The sequence below is a fragment of the Eleginops maclovinus genome, chromosome 9 (genome assembly GCF_036324505.1).
Source record: "Eleginops maclovinus isolate JMC-PN-2008 ecotype Puerto Natales chromosome 9, JC_Emac_rtc_rv5, whole genome shotgun sequence".
NCBI classification, from domain to species: Eukaryota; Metazoa; Chordata; class Actinopteri; order Perciformes; family Eleginopidae; genus Eleginops; species Eleginops maclovinus.
In genome coordinates, this window is record NC_086357.1 from 19,884,754 (window position 1) to 19,903,482 (window position 18,729).

At 39.0% G+C, this 18,729-nt stretch overlaps 3 protein-coding genes across 5 annotated transcripts; 1 reads left to right on the plus strand and 2 right to left on the minus strand.

The window, feature by feature from the left end:
• Window positions 1–1,553: 1,553 nt before the first annotated feature.
• LOC134869676 (uncharacterized) lies at window positions 1,554–5,341 on the minus strand. The gene is made up of 10 exons (XM_063891518.1): window positions 5,140–5,341; window positions 4,934–5,050; window positions 4,700–4,854; window positions 4,475–4,613; window positions 4,283–4,382; window positions 4,087–4,191; window positions 3,838–4,008; window positions 2,827–2,939; window positions 1,819–2,609; window positions 1,554–1,713 (listed from the first exon to the last, which is right to left on the minus strand). Exons 1-8 carry the CDS (start codon window positions 5,188–5,190, stop codon window positions 2,917–2,919), a joined length of 861 nt encoding a protein of 286 aa, XP_063747588.1. The 5' UTR covers window positions 5,191–5,341; the 3' UTR covers window positions 1,554–1,713; window positions 1,819–2,609; window positions 2,827–2,916.
• A 3,864-nt stretch (window positions 5,342–9,205) lies between these two features.
• cts12 (cathepsin 12) lies at window positions 9,206–13,177 on the minus strand. The gene is made up of 8 exons (XM_063890480.1): window positions 13,081–13,177; window positions 12,147–12,292; window positions 11,922–12,041; window positions 11,137–11,301; window positions 10,822–11,043; window positions 10,553–10,721; window positions 10,264–10,369; window positions 9,206–10,152 (listed from the first exon to the last, which is right to left on the minus strand). The coding sequence occupies exons 1-8, from the start codon at window positions 13,109–13,111 to the stop codon at window positions 10,053–10,055; spliced, it is 1,059 nt and encodes a 352-aa protein (XP_063746550.1). The 5' UTR covers window positions 13,112–13,177; the 3' UTR covers window positions 9,206–10,052.
• A 1,049-nt stretch (window positions 13,178–14,226) lies between these two features.
• Window positions 14,227–18,599, plus strand: ankrd29 (ankyrin repeat domain 29). Of its 3 annotated transcripts, none has more exons than XM_063890720.1 (10): window positions 14,227–14,420; window positions 14,824–14,934; window positions 15,221–15,319; window positions 15,876–15,974; window positions 16,202–16,300; window positions 16,629–16,727; window positions 16,897–16,992; window positions 17,454–17,549; window positions 17,963–18,061; window positions 18,151–18,599. In XM_063890720.1, the coding sequence occupies exons 1-10, from the start codon at window positions 14,409–14,411 to the stop codon at window positions 18,232–18,234; spliced, it is 894 nt and encodes a 297-aa protein (XP_063746790.1). In that variant the 5' UTR covers window positions 14,227–14,408; the 3' UTR covers window positions 18,235–18,599. The 3 variants fall into 3 exon arrangements, with proteins under 3 accessions (XP_063746790.1, XP_063746791.1, XP_063746792.1); XM_063890722.1 differs by having other exon boundaries at window positions 14,241–14,420; window positions 14,824–14,999; XM_063890721.1 differs by lacking the exon at window positions 14,824–14,934.
• Window positions 18,600–18,729: the final 130 nt, after the last annotated feature.

Here is an 18,729-nt window from a genome sequence, read left to right on the forward strand (position 1 = left end):
GCCTAAAATCTGGATTTCATTACTTGATAATTGCTTTGTTTGTACGCAGGGTAGTTTCATAAGAGAAATGTGACGGTTCTGTTCTTCTTCACACTTGGTAAGTAAAAATCGGACACAGATTGAGAAGTTATTGAGCTCATTGTTGTAGCTGCCTTTTACATGTGTTTGAAATATCACCCATTTAGTTCAGTTCACAGACTTCTACTGCCTCACTGAGCTTGTCAAACAAGCCAGAACACTCCATCTAATGGTCAAAATAAGAAATGCAGATTGAATTGTATTCCTGTTAGAAGCGCAATAATCATATTTGTCCCAAAATATGTGATATTCTGTGTCTTAATTGTTTGGTTATGGAACGACTGGAAAATATGTTTTAGTTTTCCATCATTAAATTCAAAAGGCCTGCTCAGTATTCCCCAACTGTGTGAAGTAATATAACTTGGATTTGTGTCGCTATGTGGTGTGGTGAAGTACCTCATGCAGGCTCTCATGTCTCTGAATGACATGCAGCATTGTTTGGTATGGAAAGAGGTTGATGTAAAAAGATAATGAAATAACCATCATGTTGAACTGCTTTTCAGATCAAATTGTATCAGATATTACCAAATAGAAATGTTAGGCTATAATTGAAAACGTGTATGTTTATTTTAAGACGTCAGACACTTTACAAAAAAACTGCCTAACAAATACTTCATTTATCATTTCAAAAAGCCTAGAGCTCGTTTAACCAAATCATTGTTCAAAAGGTGCAGCAACTGTATAAGGGGGGCTGGTCTCATCCAATAGGATATAAATGAAGATCTGTGGGTTTTAACAGAACCTGTCAATATGAATTTGTGATAATGACAAACTGCGGTGGGTTGGCGTGTCACCCCTTAATTACAAGTCCTTATTCTTTAGGACATCTATTTATGCTGACAGGGTCAACCACCCTGGTTGCGTTCTCAAATGCCACAGGTCTTCTATTCAGCTTCACATTTCGTAAGCAGCCCACAAACACTGAGGGCACGGGGACTCCCTTCTGCTTTGTCGTCCCTGAAAGGAGAGAAAGATAATCAGAAACACAACTTTTTGAAAATATTAAATGTAGCTGCTATGGATATCCGTAATATACTGTATGTATGCATACTCAAGAGTTTTTGTCGATAATGTTTTGACATACAGTAGAATCAATATAATGGTCGAAGAAAACCCGATATTGTGAAAGATATCCCGTGCATTATTTGTGGGATTTACCTCCAATGTAAAGTGTATCCAGTCCTGTGTAGCCGGATGCGACGAGGACCTTTTTTTGCTCAGACATGGAGTCCACCTGCAGTTTCATAATGTCCCGTTTCCTGGACACTGGAAAACAGTAGCATGAGCATCTTGAATGAATAGCTACTCATGTATCAACATTTTTTTGTAAGGTTATCAGCATGAGAGGTCGTACGCTACCTGTTATCGCTTGAAACTTTCCATCACAGAGGCTTTGTGTAGGAGTCACTGAAACCCTGACAGTACTGTTAGCATCATTCAACTTTACACCCACCTGGTGAAAGATTAAAGTCAAACCTAAGGCGATATGACCGCCGCCAAAGTATGTCCCAATCTCTGTGAGCCCATCCAAGCAGGGTACAGTTTTGTAGCTTCCTTTAGGTTCCCCGATAGCTACGTCATTCATTTAGAATCCCGTATACAACCGATAACACCGTTTATGGGAATGTTGTGTCCCTGATGGAGGACAAGAAGAGAGAAGGAAAGAATGTCATGTCTAAATGAATAAAGGAAATATGGCTGTTTAACATTCAAAGAGTGACTCAGAGGTGTGATACAGACCGTTGTATATCCCTTGATATCCCCTCCCAGATACACAGGGTTATGAAAGTCTAAAGAGGAGCCTTCATTGTTTGGCAGGTATCCATCAGTCACACGGATCCCATCAACCAGCAGATGAAAAGAGCTCTTCTCCACACTGAACTCGACCTGTCACACAGGTAACATGAAAAACACGTTATTCCCTGCCAGACAGTTTTTAATTCCCAATACCTTTGAACTTTTAGCAAAAACATTACAACGAGGCCCGTCAAACTTTGGACTTCTTCATGTTAAAAAGATTTGAATGTGGTGTGAAAGTATACTTGGACCGACATTTGTACAAAAGACTTCTTGATGCATATTTTGGATCATTTTGCAGTTTTTGTTTTAAAGCAAATCATCTGGGAGCAATGAAAACTCAGCTAGGGACATTAACTCATGTAGTTCAAGCATTATAGCTCATCATATAACTACAGCAGACATCATTTGCAAGAGACAGGATATTACGGCTTCTCGTGTAGATTTGAAGACGTAAAATTACTGCAAATTGTGAGTGGTATATTTAGCTATATTGTAAGCAATGTGTGGGACTGGAAGGTTTTAAAGGCTTAGCAAGAATAAAGTAAATGACTCTGTGCCAGTCTCCGTCGTTGCTCTTCTGCTTGTGGTCGATGATTCTGTTTTTCCCAAGGGACATCTTGATCTTGCCGTTGGCCATGTAAAGAGCCAGCAGGGGGATGACACCTCTCCCTGCTACATGGAGGATCAGCCCTTTGGACAACTTTGTCTTTACGTCAAGAGAGAAGTGAGGCCTGAGACACAAGACATGTACAACAAGAGTGAGGTCTCTTTTACTGTCAATTTGAATGAACACATTGATAGATAGATGATTTCAAAACGTATTTAAGGGAGGTTTTATAGGGCAACATACCCAAAAGTATAACAAACCAAAACTCCAAAATACCTGACCAACACTCATAATTTCCACACCATCAGAAAGTTATTTTATTGTTTGTATAACTACATTACCTGTAATTGAGGTCCTGCTGTGGCAGGGTGTAAGTGAGCCAGCTGTGCTTCTCATAAAGATGATACTCTGCATGTTGTGCTCGCTGCTGTTTACACTGGCTGCCTGCAGGAGCCTGAATTTGACACATGGCAGAGAAATACATCACTAATTAATTATAGGAGCAGTGAGGTAATCATCATGGTGCTGTAGTAATAATGGCTTCTTGTGCTTACAGGGTCTTATTCAACACAGGAGCTGATCAACGCTTAGTGTGTGACATGGATATAAATGGCAAATGTCTATGGTGCCCATTTGTTAAAAATGGGCTTAGATCAACAGGTATTGCTTTGCTCACGCTGAACCTCGAATTTCCGCACGGGGATTAATAAAGGTACATCTTATCTTATCTTAACCTGCAATCACATTTTTGGCCACTTGGGGGCATACAAATTGTAAAACTGACATGTTCTCTTTCCTTTTAACTTGTTTTTGGTCTCCACCGCTTCCTTAGGAACAATCTGACTTGTTTGACTTGGGCATTTATCGTTCAGTGGTGTTTAAAGCTTTTCTTGTTTAAAATAGCTGCCTGCTGTGACTGAATATAACACACACAGTTCTCGGAAGCGAAAACAATAGGACAATAGATGCTTAAGGTTTTGAGGAGCAGCTGTTGATTACAGAGGCAGATGATAGTCTCTCTTGGTTCATCAATAGGGGAAACACGTTTATAGCAGCTTTAAGTCAACGCTAGCAGGCAAGAAATAAAATGTTACCCTTTTAAGAAAGTTTCTTGTGTCCTTTATTACATCCTTGATTCTCCTGATGCTTTCTGTCAGGTTAGCGCCAGGAATACGCTTTCCACTGAGAGCCTCAACAAGTGTGATTTTGTCTTTCAACACAGGGAGGGCTTTGTTCAAGTTCTTCACTGAACAGTCACAGAAAACAAACATTCATTCATTTCAACTGCAAGATTACATTTAAGAAAGGAATACAATCAGGAAGGGGACTCTTTTCTGCCATTAAATACTCACATGTCTGGTCTGAATCAACCAACATATCGTCAAGATTCATGCTGACTTTTGTCAAAGTTACTTTCTCCACTTCTTGGCTGATGTTCTTCAGTCTCTGTGTTATATTACTGACTGTGAAGCTGGAGGCAGACGCAACTGTTTTTGCAGACTCTATCGAGACACCTGTGTCGTCTGAAATCAAAAGACTGTTATAATATATGTTTAAGAAGGTATAGTCTGTAACATGTTCTTGTCAATTGATCCTCAAACCTTTTCTGAGGTTGCCACTGGCTGTAGAGATGCCCACTCGCAGTGATTCTAGTTTTTCCATCTTCCTCACGCCATCTTTGAGAGTGATTATTGTGTATGACTGCACTGTTAAAAAGAAATGAAAAAGTGTTTCACTTTCTTAATTTAAAAGTAATAAAATGTGTACGGCTCGATATAAATCATGCATTTCTCACACATTTAAGATCACCCAGAGTCTCATTGGCTTCCGTCCGTAAATTAGTTGAATTATCTTTGAGTCCTTTGGCCATGTTGACAAGACCTGCGTCCTTCACATCCTAAGTGATACAATCAGAATCATATTAAAATGTTTGCTTATTATTTATAGTATTAAACAATCAGACTACATTACTAAAAGCACTTGTGTTACCTTTAGTGCTTGTTCAGTCGCCTCTCTGCTCTGACTTGCTGCCATCTCTGCATTGTGTATGGCATTTATGATGCTATTATAAGCTCCTATACCCAACACACCGAGCAGGTAATCACTGATGGTAGCATTATGAACCACTCTGAAATGACAGTGTATTAATATCAGCTTACACACATTGTTCATCAACTATTTTCACTTTCTTGATTTCCTCTGCTTCACACTCACTGATGGAAATCTGCTGCCACTCTGCGGAGCTCCTCTGCATCCTCTTCAACCTTGATAACAATGTCTGTCTTTGCTTTCATTTGGAAGATGTTAATTAACATTTTAAAGAGTTTCTGCTTGGCACCATCTACTTCAGCTGCATGGTTTTCAAATTCCTGTAATTGTCATGCAATAAAATCAGTTTGCAAACTGCAAAACGTGTCTTGTGAAATTATGCTGATAACTGCTGCTTACTTTCTTATTTTCCTCAAGCATTAAAAAGATGTCGGTTATATTCTTTAGTAGATCTTTAGTAATGTCTGTCACAGGAAGGAGCCTCAATTGTTCTGTCACCAGCTGAGATTGAACAGGCTGAGAAATGATAAACAAACAAAAAAACATCAGGGAAACTACACAGTGAGGAATGTTTGACTACCAGTGCCAGCTTTGTACCACATCACCTCCAGATGTGTTATGGTATTACGACCCCTCTGGTTGAGGGACTGTGTCATTTCGACTCTGTCCTCAGCATCTGACAGCAGGTCAGCGATCTCCCTCAGAGCAGAGTCTGAGACCCTCAGAGAGTCTGCTGTCAGATTCAATACAGCCTGGTTTGTGGCTGACACTCAGGAGAAAAAAACACTCATTATTATATTATTATACATTTTACAATCTACTTATTGATATTCATTTTTTGGGTTGTATATTATATATTTTTTGTGAAATGGACCAAACTGTTATCAATTTGTTCCTCCATTTCTTTCTCGTTCCTCCTTTGCTGTTTTTTTTTTTTAATTACCTCTCCCAATGTGACCTTTGCTAAGCTAAGCTAACCGGCTGTAGCTATACATTTAGTCAAAGTCGAAATTGAAATTGAAATACCGTTTCTGGCAGTCCCACAGTGCAAATATAAACAAGAACATATAACATAAAAAGAGCGTAGAAAAAAAGGGGGGGTAAAAAGGGGTATACAAAAAAAACCGAAGTAATATATACATATGTTATATATTCGTGACCTTTCTGCACCATTTTATCCATAAACTGAACCATCTCAACATAAGCTCTATGCCAGGAAGAACTCAATGAATAAATTTTTTTTTCTTATCTCACATGTGTGTGCGTCCTCCTGCACTCTGTCTCTCTGAGCAGTGCAGCCTTTGTCTCTCATTTCCTGCATGATGCGCTGAGCCTCTTCCATCATCCTGGCTTTGCTGTTTTCATAGAGAGTGGCAGCCTCTCTGGGTTTCACATGCGTTTGCTGCTTTAATAAATCTGACAGATGGCAATAACAGAAACAGTGATTTGAATAATATATCTGTTGGTCACTTGGACACAAGTCCCACAACGTCATTGATAAGTCTTGGTTTTTGCCCGACATCTATACAGTGGTGAAATGTCCTGACAATGTCAAAAGATACATATTTTAATGTAAAGTTATGTAGGCCTACCTTGTGCTGCTGCAATGAGAGCTTCAGCTTCAGAGAGAAGATCCTCTGCCTTTGACTTTGTTTCATTCACATTCTGCAAAACCTTACCAAGATCTGATACAGTTTTAAGTTTCTGAAAAGTTTATAATGTGAAAAAATGTGTGTCAGGCTTCTCGTATTCTTTCAGATCAGTTTTTGTACATTAATTGTTAACACTCATCAATCAAAAAGAAGATAGCTTATTCATCATCTCAGCAGGACATTAGGAGAGTGTTTTTGGTATATTGCTTTCTGACGTATGGTATGCCATCTATTTATAAAACTACCTCCTGCTGTAATCAAACAATACTTCACATTTGCAATTTAAATTCAAAAATAGAAACAAAAAAACATTTTTATTTTGATTAACTGACGAAATTTCACTCCAGGTACCTTGTCATTCAGTTGACTCAAGTCTTCTCTGACAATATCCACATTTACTTCCAGCTGTTCAACCAGGTGTCTCACAGCAGACAGCCTCCAAACCAGAATCTGCAAAACAGGGGCGTTAAACGCAAAAGGTACTCTGATGTTTTTGCAAACTCTTCGGCAAGCACTTTATAGCAATTGTTTTTGGACTGTTCTTTACTATAAACACTTAAAACCTGCATCCACTGTACCTCTGTTTCAGAGATGTTGTCCTGCAGGTCGTTCAGCATGGAGAGTGAATAGGGGCTATAAGTGACGTTTTGCAGCTACTGCTTCATCCAAGCCAGGACCTCGCCCAACGTTTCCAAGTCAAATAGTAAGGAAACATTACAGCTGTCACAGTCTGTCATCAGACACAAGCAGAGGATGAAACACTATACCTCAATTACATTTCTTCAGTGTCAAAAACACGATTGCAATCTTAGTGTTCAACGCAAACTCACCATGGCAGTGATCACCGCTGCTGCTGCTATCAGATGTGATGCAATCTATTTAAAGAAAGTGTATTTAATCAGAATAATGCCAGTCTGCTAGTTATGAGCAGTACTACTCAACCTCTAAACATTATAGAAACATCTAGTGTTTTTGAACCTTGACCCATAGTAGGGACCAAAAGTCTGGATATCTCGGCCTCTGTAACTTAAATGTTGTCCTTTACTTTGTCTGTTTTAATGTGAGAAAAAAAAAACATACTTCCAGAGAATCACAGATGTTCAAGCTGCCTCCAGGCACCATTGGATTGCCAAAGTAACCAAAAGCACATCTTAAACAGAGGACAAACAAACAGATTTTAAATATAAATAATTGTAGCTTGAGTCCTGTCTGCTTATGTGCCTTGCATTGAGCAGTGAGACATAGATAATAGGAAGCAACATATTGCTGCATTGATGTTGTCTTGAGGTTTTAATTAGCTTGTGTGGTTAGTGTTAGTTTTTCCAACAGCAGACAGACCTCTCACAACTGTATCCACTGTAACCACGTCTGCACAAGCACTCCATCTTTCCCAAGCTGATGTCCAGGCAGGCAAGAGCAAAACTGCAAAAAGACACATTTACATCTTCATACTGATACAGAGCAAAAATCTGATGAACTTGGTTGATCTACATAATAAAAGTGATCTTACTTGTTCCATAGGAAGGGGCATGAACAGGCACGACAGGTTCTGTTGGCTGCGTCTCCATAGAAACCCTCTTTACAGCGCTCACAGCGGTCCCCGGTGGTGTCCAACTGGCAGTTCTTGAGGGTAAATCAAACACTAAATTAACCACATGTTTTTCCTTTGTTTTGGCCCTCAACATTGAAGCTGTGTGTGCTTTAGAAGTAGAATCGGAGGATGAAACCCTCTTTATTGGTCACACACGTGCACACAGCAGAGCACACACAGTGAAATTTGTCCTCTTTAACCCGTCCTAGTACTAGGAGCAGTGGGCAGCTATTGTGCAGTGCCCGGGGAGCATTGGGGAGGGGGAGATTGGAGGTGTCTGGTGCCTTGCTCAAGGGCACAACTGCAGGGCCTAGGAGGTGAAGTAGCAGTCCACTTTCCATATTTCAAGTCTGTTCGGGGACTTGAACCGACGACCCTACAATTCCCAGTCCAAGCCCCTACTGACTGAGCCACTGCTGTTTAAATAAACACTTGTGTGAGTCTGTGTGTATGAGAGAGCACCAAACACACAGTTCCCTGTTTGCTCATCGCACTCATTGGAGAGTCCATTGCAGCTGCATGGTCCCGCCCTCTCTCTGTACAAGCCAGAGCTGCACTTCTGCGGACCAAGAGATAAACAATAGCCTGTGGGACCATTAACACAAGTTCACACTCTACTTATGATATTATAACTAAGTAATCAAGCTGTAAAGCAATTAACATATTAATCAAATATGGTATCAGATGCATTTTCAACCAGAAAATACATTGTCTCTAATGGTCTTAGTTGTATGTCAGGAAATGTCATGAAGACAGAAGGACACACACGATTAAGAAAGTGTGTGTTGGGCTAAATGAAGTCTAGGGTTAAGTTTAGCTGTGCTATGAATCATTTTTTGAAAGGGTAGGAACAATCTTCAGGTGGAACTTGAAATGATTGCTTTACATTGTTTTGCAGTTTGCAACCTAATCTCTTTCATTGGAAAACAACAAAGCTTTGCATTACCTAAGTGATGGCGCCTGCTGTGTGCTTGCTGAAGGCAGGATCAGAGAACCTTTTGGTGCTCTGTGACTTCTGATGGATCGGACTGACATGTCTACACTTTGAGCGTTTCTCATTGGAGTTACAAACCAGAGCAAAACAGAGCAAAAATAACCACAATACGCTGAAAAGCAGAGATATTTTCCACTGCATTATAAAGTATTCAGTAAGCAATGTAAGTACAGCTGTGAAAAAGCCTCCGTCTTCCTCCCAGGTAAACCCTGCAGCAGGTGAATCTCGGATGGTTTTATGTCAGTTTTCTGAAGAAAAGCACCACAGTAAGAAACAATAATTCAGGCTCAAGGTTCAGAGGGGTGCGGTTAAACTTACAAATTGATGGAGCATGTATTTGAATTAGATTTGGTTGAACAATGCAATCATAGCAATGGACAAATAGGCAACTTATTGAAGAAAATGATTCTTATTTTATTATTATTCAGTCCAGAAGTTAAGACATTTAGTTGATCCAGTATAAAAACGATAAGAAGTTGTTAAAAATCTTTGAAAACAAATCAAATTAAACATTTATTGCATTGAAAATACAAAGCACCATTTTATTTCTCGAACACATTCAATTTGAAGTTGAGTTTAAAATTGAGTCACCCCTTCATCCCTCCTGTTCTAAATATGTAATTATATGTCAATATAGGTGTTACTGTAAACAAAAAACTGAGAGATGCGTTTACCATTCAAAATGTTATATCCTTAAACAAAGCACATTTTGACTCTTACAAAGTATTAACTGAGTATTTGAAACCCAATTACAAAACTATGTTCCCCAGTTTAATCCCTTCATAATATGACGCAATGAGGAAATATTCCAAAGGCTTTTATGTTCTCAGCGATGTATATTACCCAGGGTCAATAGGTTGAATCTCCCACCTTATTTCATCAAGAACATAAGACTCTATGAAAACTAAATGATGAACCCTGTTATGAGCGTAAATTATCGGATAGCTAAAATGCAAATCTTCCTTGACAGTAGATAAAATTGAGAAAAATCATAAGTCAGTGATCTGATTCAGTAATGTTTAACATTTTCTAGAATAAGCCACCATTGTCTTATACGGTTCTAAGTAGAAGAAAGTGTTCCCACTTTATTTCCTTATTTAAAATGTTTTTTAGATTTGGTGTTGAGGCTAATCAATAAATAAAATATCTGTCCACAAATTGGTGTGTGTGCCACATCCCTGAGAAAAGCAAAGTGTAGGAAAGGTTCATAATGCAGATAAAAAACACAAAAAGTCCAGTGGGAAAGTTCAATATTAGCACAAAATCCTCTCATCATCAGAATCAAAGAATAGGGTACAAGGCGTAGCTCGCGATGCCACAAGTGTTTCCGCCATTTCTGACCACTCGCATGTAGCCGCCTTCACCCCAACTGCTACCCCAACTAAGAAGAAAAAACAGTGATTGATAACAAAATACAATGTGGTATAAATAGAAAATCTAATACTAAACAATGTCTTATCTGTCTATGTTCTGTATGTAGAGGTTTTCTGACCTGTTTTTGATGATCCAGTAGTCCTGGCCTCCGTCAGAGCCGTAGCCCACCAGAAGCACCGCGTGACTCAGATTGTTAGGGTTACAGGCGGGTTCATCGTAAATTCCTGCAAAGTAAAATTCGACCTTTATTCATTTATTGATCCAGCCCTTGTGGACAATGGAAATAAGCTTTAAAAACCACAGTGACATACTGCATAAAGATGAATATTTACACAGCCTATTAGGCTAGGGGTTCTCCCCCAAGAAACTCAAGAGTGTCAAGCCCTTTCAAGTATTTAAAAATTAACCTGAGCTGTAGAACAAGAAGCTTGAATGATCTGCGTCAATGGCGACTGTGATTGGGCCGATAGTCGCCACAGCATCAGCTAGAGCCTGCTCGTCTCCTTTGGGTATGAACCTGTAGTCCTTGATGTGTGCCACTGCAAGTCTGCTATCATAGTAACAGGGCTGGGTGTCCTGTTGAGAGAAAAATAGAAGTAAAAGTTAACATCAGGCTGAACACAGATTCATAACATGTTAACTGCTCCAATGGAGGCAGAGGCAGCTCGAGCCTCACCACTGAGGTGTAAGGGTAGGAGTTTGTCGTCTGCAGGCCATTTTTAATCACGTAGTCATAGGCGTTGGCCATCCATGCACCATTGCAGCCATAAGTACCATAAGATCTAGAGCAGTCCACCAGGTTTTGTTCACTCAAAGACACAAGCTGACCTGTCCTCTTGTACATTTGTCCCTCAATAGCTCCAGTAGTGCTGAAGGCCCAGCACGAGCCACAGTAACCCTGTAAAAAACAAGTCAAACATACAGTAGATTTCAACGTGTTCGTGTTTCTGTCTTAATGAAAAACATTGAAAATGAATTAGAAATGTCTTACCTGGTCTTTCACCTCAGTGACATATCCCATGTTTCTGTAGTCGACGACCAAAGCATCCAACTTCTTAGCATTGTTGCGCAGGTTTCGGCTCGAGACGGTCTTCCCTCTCTTCACAAATTGGGAGTCTATCACGGCACCTTGCAAAACCCGGTACTCTTGTCTAGTCTATGTATGGAGAACATAAAAAATGTTATTTCACAAATCATTTAAGTTATTGTCTACTAATAGCATTTTTTATTGGTTCAAGCCAAATCATTTTCCATGACACGTATTACATTTCTTGCCAAGAGTTAGATATAAAGATCAGATATTATCAGCTTACTAAATAGCTAGTATCAACCATTTCGCTAAAGGGAAAGGGAAACTGTGGCAGCTGTGGTTAACGTGGAAAACTGATTTTTAGATTTATGCAACCAAGCTACTTGATTAGTGTTAAGGAAAGGATTGTAATTTGGTTCAAATATAAAGATGTTTGCTTACAAACTTCAAATATGTTGATTTGTTTGGCAAGTAAGTAATTGGTTTTTTTTTTTAATTGCATTACAATGTAATCATATGGATAAAGATTAAAAATACAAAAAGTGCCCTCGATTATAGATTTACATTAATTATGAGTTATTATTTGCATTCATCAATAATTGGTCCATGTTGGTATTTTCCAAGATAATCTATAAATATATGATATGTTTGCATATGCCATAAAAACATTCTTTAAGTCCAACTGCAATACTTTTGAGGTTAGGCAGTTGAGTTTTATCACTGAGAGGAAAAACCGTACTACTTACCAGGTCTCCGTATTTATTCATGGACATAGTGAATGGCCTCCTCCCCATGAAAAACCCTTGGTTATTATTTTCAATCATCTGTTTGTTCTCCTCCCAGATGACCTGCCTTTGCATATCATCCTGCAAGATAATTAAAAGAAAGCACATTAAAGAAACATTTAAGTGAACCAGAGCTTGTATGGACTCTGCTGTTGGTGTTTGCATTCAACCAAGCCTCATTGTCACCATATCGTCATAGGATATGCCATGGCGGCTCTTCCAGATCTCCCACTCAGTCAGGTGCAGCTCATCTGAGTCTGAGGCCACAAGCTGCGGGCCGCACAGCAGGACCGAGAGCATGACGGCTCCCAGCAGGAAGCCGGTCTGCTTGACTACAGAAACAACAGCATCTTAGAGTAACAGCTTTTCTTTGTACCTGAACATCATCACAGTTTGTGACTTGCATCGTCACATACAGTAACATTAATAGTGTAAGCATTGAAAACTTGCTGTCATTTTTGTGGTGAGCATACAGATGTTTTATTGCAGGTTTAAATGTTGGCTTTTAATCAAGATCATGAATCAGAAAGATAAGTTGTTGTACTTACTGAGCTGAGCATATCAGCGGACAAACTTATTACAACTGGGCAATCCTAATAATCCTAATACTAGTGTTTAGTAAAGTCATTCTACACAAGGTATGTAGGTATATTTATTTGTTTATCAAAACTGCATCACTGATATCTCTACTGAAGTCCTAAATGTGCAATTTTAAAAAATCAAAAGCAAAACATTAAACTATTTAGCACTTATTTTTGAGTAAAAAATAGGGAAACTCTTGTCTACTCTAACAAAAGATGATATTTATTCTAAAAGGGAAAAAACAATATATTGTTCTTTGCAAAGACCTGATTGGCAACATAAGTTTCATGAACCCACATTTTATTCATAGAAAATAAATATTTCTAATTACTGAACTCATACTATATAAAAAAAACATACTATATATCTTGTGAAATCAAATACTTTATAAATTATGGTAAAACATCCACTTGTTTCATGTACAAAGCAGCCTGTATGCTTGAACACTTGCATTAGTTCATTGAGCAGAGGTTATTCTCTCCACAACAAGTTTTTTCTTTTTAAACACATATGAAATAAAAAGCCCTTGCCAGCTTACCTTCATGGATGTGAGTCTGTTTTGTTCCCATGGTTTGAGAGGGACTCTAGGCGGCTACACAACAACACACTCACTGTCAAACTACCTTATATATCTTTGCTATAAGGACATTGTCTCCACTATACTTTAATCAATCCCGTAATCAACACTTATGCCAGCACCTGAGAAGAACGTAAGTCAACAAAAAAAAGATGCTTTCCCAGCTCTTCCTTGGTAATACCCATATTATCATTTAGAGAGAGCTAAGGCTGCAATAATGTAAATCCTTCAATTACCGGTTTATAATTGAGCATAACACCTGACATCTAACTTTCCAAAATCAGCTGTGGAAGAAGTGCACAGATCATTCACTTAAGTAAAAGTAGCACTGTGTTTATGTAAATAATTAGTTATTATAAGTGTAAATTCTGCATTCAAAAACCAAAGCACTGAAGTATAATAAAAAACATTTGAGATGGAGAAATAACAAAACTAAATAGAAATAAATAAAGATGAACATAAAATGAAGTACATTACAATAGTGATTTTCAACCTCTAAGTAAAATTGATTAATACAAAATTAAAAAAAGAAATAAGGCAAACATTCAATAAAATATTTTATAAAGTAAAAGAGAAGATTTCAAATGAAAAAAGTAAAGGACTAATGGTTTAATCTTTAACTATGTGTTGGTGTTTTTTTCAAGTTTATCATATGTATATTTATAATTTCTTTGCAATCTGAAAATTAACTTCACTTGACTACAGTTTTCAAATAAATGTAGTGAATTAAAATCAATGTTTATCTCTGAAATGTAGTGAAATGGACGTGTCTTTTTAGCCTGGATATCAATCTAAGTGAATTTGTTGCCTTCAGTTTTTTATTCTTAATATTTGTCATAATCTTTTGAATCCCTTGTTTTTCCTTTATTCTTGTGTCAACATTATATTCTATTTTTATCTTGCAATAGGTTTTTTTTATTATCATCAAATTGTTGTTCTTTTTCGGTCTCAGTGATGTTTTATATATATATTATACTAGCTATGGTAGAGCACTTTTGGCTGCATGATTGTATTTATGAATTACTTCCCTTCTCCACCTGGCTTTACATGACACGTGACTCAGAGTGTGTGCTCAGCAGCGCCCCCCAGTGCCCTGCAAGCGCGCCTCCTCTCAGCACCGACTGCAGGGGATGAGCTCAGCTGACTGTCTGCTGTTATTATGTCCGCGAACGGGCGCCGCCAACACCCAAACACAGTGCGGCAAAACAGGCGAGTGGCGCTCAGCTCAGCATCGTCTCTAATGAAGGAGTGCGCAAGAAGAAACATGAGTCACGAATGAGGTCTGCAGGATGTCTTTTAAGGTAAACAAGCCGTTTCCATCCATCATCCTCTGACTACATGTATCCCACAGGGCCTCAGTAAGAAACCAGATCACACCTGCTTCCTCTCAAAGTGTAAACTAGTTCATCATTTAATGACGTGGTGAAGCCTTTTGACAGTCAAGCACCACGAGAAAAACGGTGTAACCTGGAAATAAATAGGCAATGGGCTGTGTGCAGATTGCAGTCATGTGTACTGTGTGTGTGTTTGTGTGTGTGTGTGTGTGTGTGTGCGCGCTTGCACGAGCCCATTTGTTTGACACTGTACACCTTTACTCCTGCAAAGAACACTGTACTGTTTTACTGGCTATACTATGTTGTCAGTGTGTATAATACTATAATGGTGGTTTAAGGTCAGTGGTTGTTGTGTGTATTTACCCTCCAGAAGGAAACACCCCTGGCTAATGCTGTGTTTTGGGCAGCGAGGAAGGGGAACTTGGCTCTGCTTCAGCTGCTGCTCAACAGCGGGCGTGTGGACGCAGACTGCAGAGACAGTGTAGGCCTACGGAAGCTGCATGTCCTGGCTGCTCAGCTGCACGCTTTAACCATAACCCACCTGTGGTAGGGAGACAGAGAGCTTCAAGCCTTACCTTGGTTGCATGTGTGTGTGTGGGTGTGTGTACCACCCTTATTATGTGTTTTCTTTCACCATAATAAAGGGTGAGGGTTTTAAGCTGGACAATCTGCAGAGTTTAGAATTTTTCATCCCCATATTCTTAGCGTTTTTTGTTTCCAAAAAACACACAAGGTCTGAAACTGATGGTTGCCATGTTTCTTTTCAGTTTGGTACGACTGCTCTGATGGTGGCGTCCTACAGCGGCCATTATGAGTGTGCCAAACAACTTATCATGCAAGGAGCCGACATCAACTACCAGAGAGAGGTATGATCGGAAAATAACTGGCTAGCTCATAAAAACAATCAAATACTTTTCTTGAAGTATGAGTTATTGTGAATCTGGAATCTGTTTCACTTAGAGGTTATATGATTACCAGCAGAGACTCCAGGTATATTCACTGCTCCCAGCAAAATAGTCTGGTACATGAACCGCCATTAACAGTGAATTGTTAGTTATCTTTAACTATACCAAGTTGTCTCTCTTGCTCTTAGCTAAAACATTTTCAATGTAGCCTCATTTTTAGCTTAAAGAGATTTGAGAGGTATCGATCTCCTCCTCTTACTCCCTGAGTATTCCTCTAAATGTCAAGCTTGGCCTTTATCATAGCTACTGTACAGTTTGCCTTGTGTTAAATATAGACCATCAGCCGTATAGTCTTGGGGTTGAGAATAGGACACATTTCTTGCAAGATCAATGCATAATCTACCTGAAATGACCCCAGGATAGCTTTTAACTCTTTCCTAATTTTGAATAAATACAAACGTGGTCATTTTTCCCCCCTTTTATGTTATGCAAAAACTCTCTCAATTGTCCTTCTCAGACAGGTTCTACCGCCCTGTTCTTCGCTTCCGAGCAGGGACACAATGATGTTGTGAAGCTCCTCTTTGAATTTGGTGCCTCGACTGAATTCCAGACAAAGGTATGCAGCAATGAATGTGCATCAGACTGTATAATAGTGGGTGTGAATGGGAGTGCTGCAATGCTATCATCTCAGATGTTTATTCAGAACCTTTTGTATGGAGATAAAAATATAAAACTGAGGCTCAAAATATCCTCTTTTTTTAATCTCTGCAGCTTGTAGCAAACAGTGATGACTTTGAACTATATTGCACTGCTACATTTTTTTTCCATTGTGTTTGGTGGCAGGACGGGGGTACAGCTCTCACTGTAGCCTCTCAGTATGGACACTCCAAGGTGGTGGAAACACTGTTGAAGAATGGAGCCAATGTTCACGACCAGCTAAATGTGAGCCACATCTTTAGCTTCCTTTTGAGACTTGTGTGCTCACACTGTCAGTACGTCTGTCTGTCAGAAACATGATGTTTAAGCTGCACACAATGTCCCCGCAGCTGGAAACCAGTCACTCAGGTTTCTGCAGACCGCTGAGTCAGACATGACACTTGGAAGGATTAGTTTCTGTCCTCAGAGCACGGGAAAAAACCCACACATACATGTGATAGCGGTCATTTAGCAATATGTTACTAATGCTCTTTTGGATTAGTTGGAATATTTCAGGGAGATTCTTTTAGCCATCTACAGCAGAAAAGTGTGAGAGTTGATTCTTTTGTTTCAGGATGGGGCCACTCCTCTGTTTCTTGCTGCACAGGAGGGTCATGTGACTGTGATACGTCAGCTTTTGTCAACCGGTGCCAAGGTTAACCAATTGAGGGAGGTAATGCCCTCGTCTCCAGCGTTTTTACAGATTTAAAGGTCACAGTCACTCATACAGTCAGCTCTTCAGGTCATGTCATGCCCACATTGACTCTAACATCCCTCTTTTTTTCACCTCTTATGTTCTTCTTCTATGCAACCCTCCTCCCCTCCTTTAATGTGTCGTCCAGGATGGCACCGCCGCCCTGTGGATGGCAGCTCAGATGGGTCACAGTGAGGTGGTGAGGGTGCTACTCTTACGTGGTGCAGATCGGGATGCTGACAGAGTATGTAGTTCTTTTAGAAAATGAAAATACATAAAAGTGTAAAAACAGATTGTTGATTAATGTCGTATAGACCTCTTGGCCCCCACCTGTGTTGGGCAAGTTACTTTGAAAATGTAATATATTAAATATACTGTAATTTGATTGATTTGATATGTTTCTTAACAATATACCTATATATAAATATATATATGTACCTGTCTGTGTATTGAAGCTGGTACAAAGGATTTATCACTTAGAGGAAAAGTGCTACAATTACTGGCAATCACACAGTGCACAGACCCTCATATTATCACAATCATATTATCTCAGATTTTGAACATTTGGCTTGGTTAAAAATGAGCAAACTTGATCTGCTTTTATGGGTCATGTTATATTGTCAAGAGCCTCAGAGCAAGTGAGTTGAAGGACATTGAAGTGGAGATTGTTTAGTTTGATAACTGTTTCCTGTGTTGTCCTTCAAGGATGGATCTACAGCATTATTCAAAGCAGCTTTAAAAGGCCACAACAGCGTCATTGAGGAACTTCTCAAGTTTTCTCCTTCAGTCGGTCTCCTCAAGGTAAATTATGCTTTCATTGACTTCAACATTTCAGGAAATACACTTATACACTTTCTGCCAAGAGTTAATACAGAAGAATGATACCAGTGTCATGTAAAGGTCCATATTAGGGCCATTGTACAGTAGGTAAATAACATTGTCTTTGGATGTGGGTGAAAAATGTGATACATAAAACATTTTCTGATACCAAAGTGAAGCATTTGAAGCACAGAAAAAGATCTCAAATGTTTTTTCTGGCAAAGTTTTATAGAAAAATATAGGGATGTAATAGTTTCCTCCAGGCTCAGTAATTTTAGTATTTCTTTTTTACCTACTATGTCCTTAAAACACTGCTGTACGTAATGCTCTGGATAAAGAGCAGTGAGAATTTTAATTATAGCATTATGAATACACAATGTTAATGTTGTCTCCAGAATGGCTCTACTGCCCTACATGCTGCTGTTATGAGTGGAAATCTTCGAACTGTTCTGCTGCTGCTTGAGGCCAACGCAGACCCCACAGTACCCAACAAGGTAGGCACTTAGATGTGTAAAATGAGTTTATAAATGGACAAAACATGAGCAGATAAGTTCATCATCTTCGTCTTGTGTGTGTTGTGCAGAATAATGAGCTCCCTGCGGATCTTACGAAGAACGACCGCATCCTAAAAATGTTACATCCAAAAATCTCAAATGGAGACAGCTGATGAACAACCAAACCACTACCTTCATGCCTGTCTGTACTTCACTGGTGATGTGTGCTGAGTGGGGAAATTAAACAACAATACAGTGTCAAACATATTCAACCACAACATGTACTGTACATGGTTTTTGCTTTTGATTGCAACTGAAATGACTCTGTCATATTGAATAAAGGTGGACTAAATCTAGAGCAAAAAGGGCAACCAAAATGCATTTGTCTGCCATGTGCATCATCTTCTTCACTCTGTTTAATTCTACAGTATATGCATTTATTTTTGTTAACCCCATGTGTTGTAAGATTTATAGATATTTTGCACACTTTTTATTTGCCTTTTTAATAGATGTAATAAAATGTAAGTTTGTTATTCAATCCATAAGTGGCAGTGTGCATGTTTATTTCATGAGTGAGAAATTAAGTACTCTTATTTTGAACTTTTAGGACTCAAAGGTTCTGATAACGATTAGTGAAAAAAACAGATGAACAACATGATTTGGTTTAT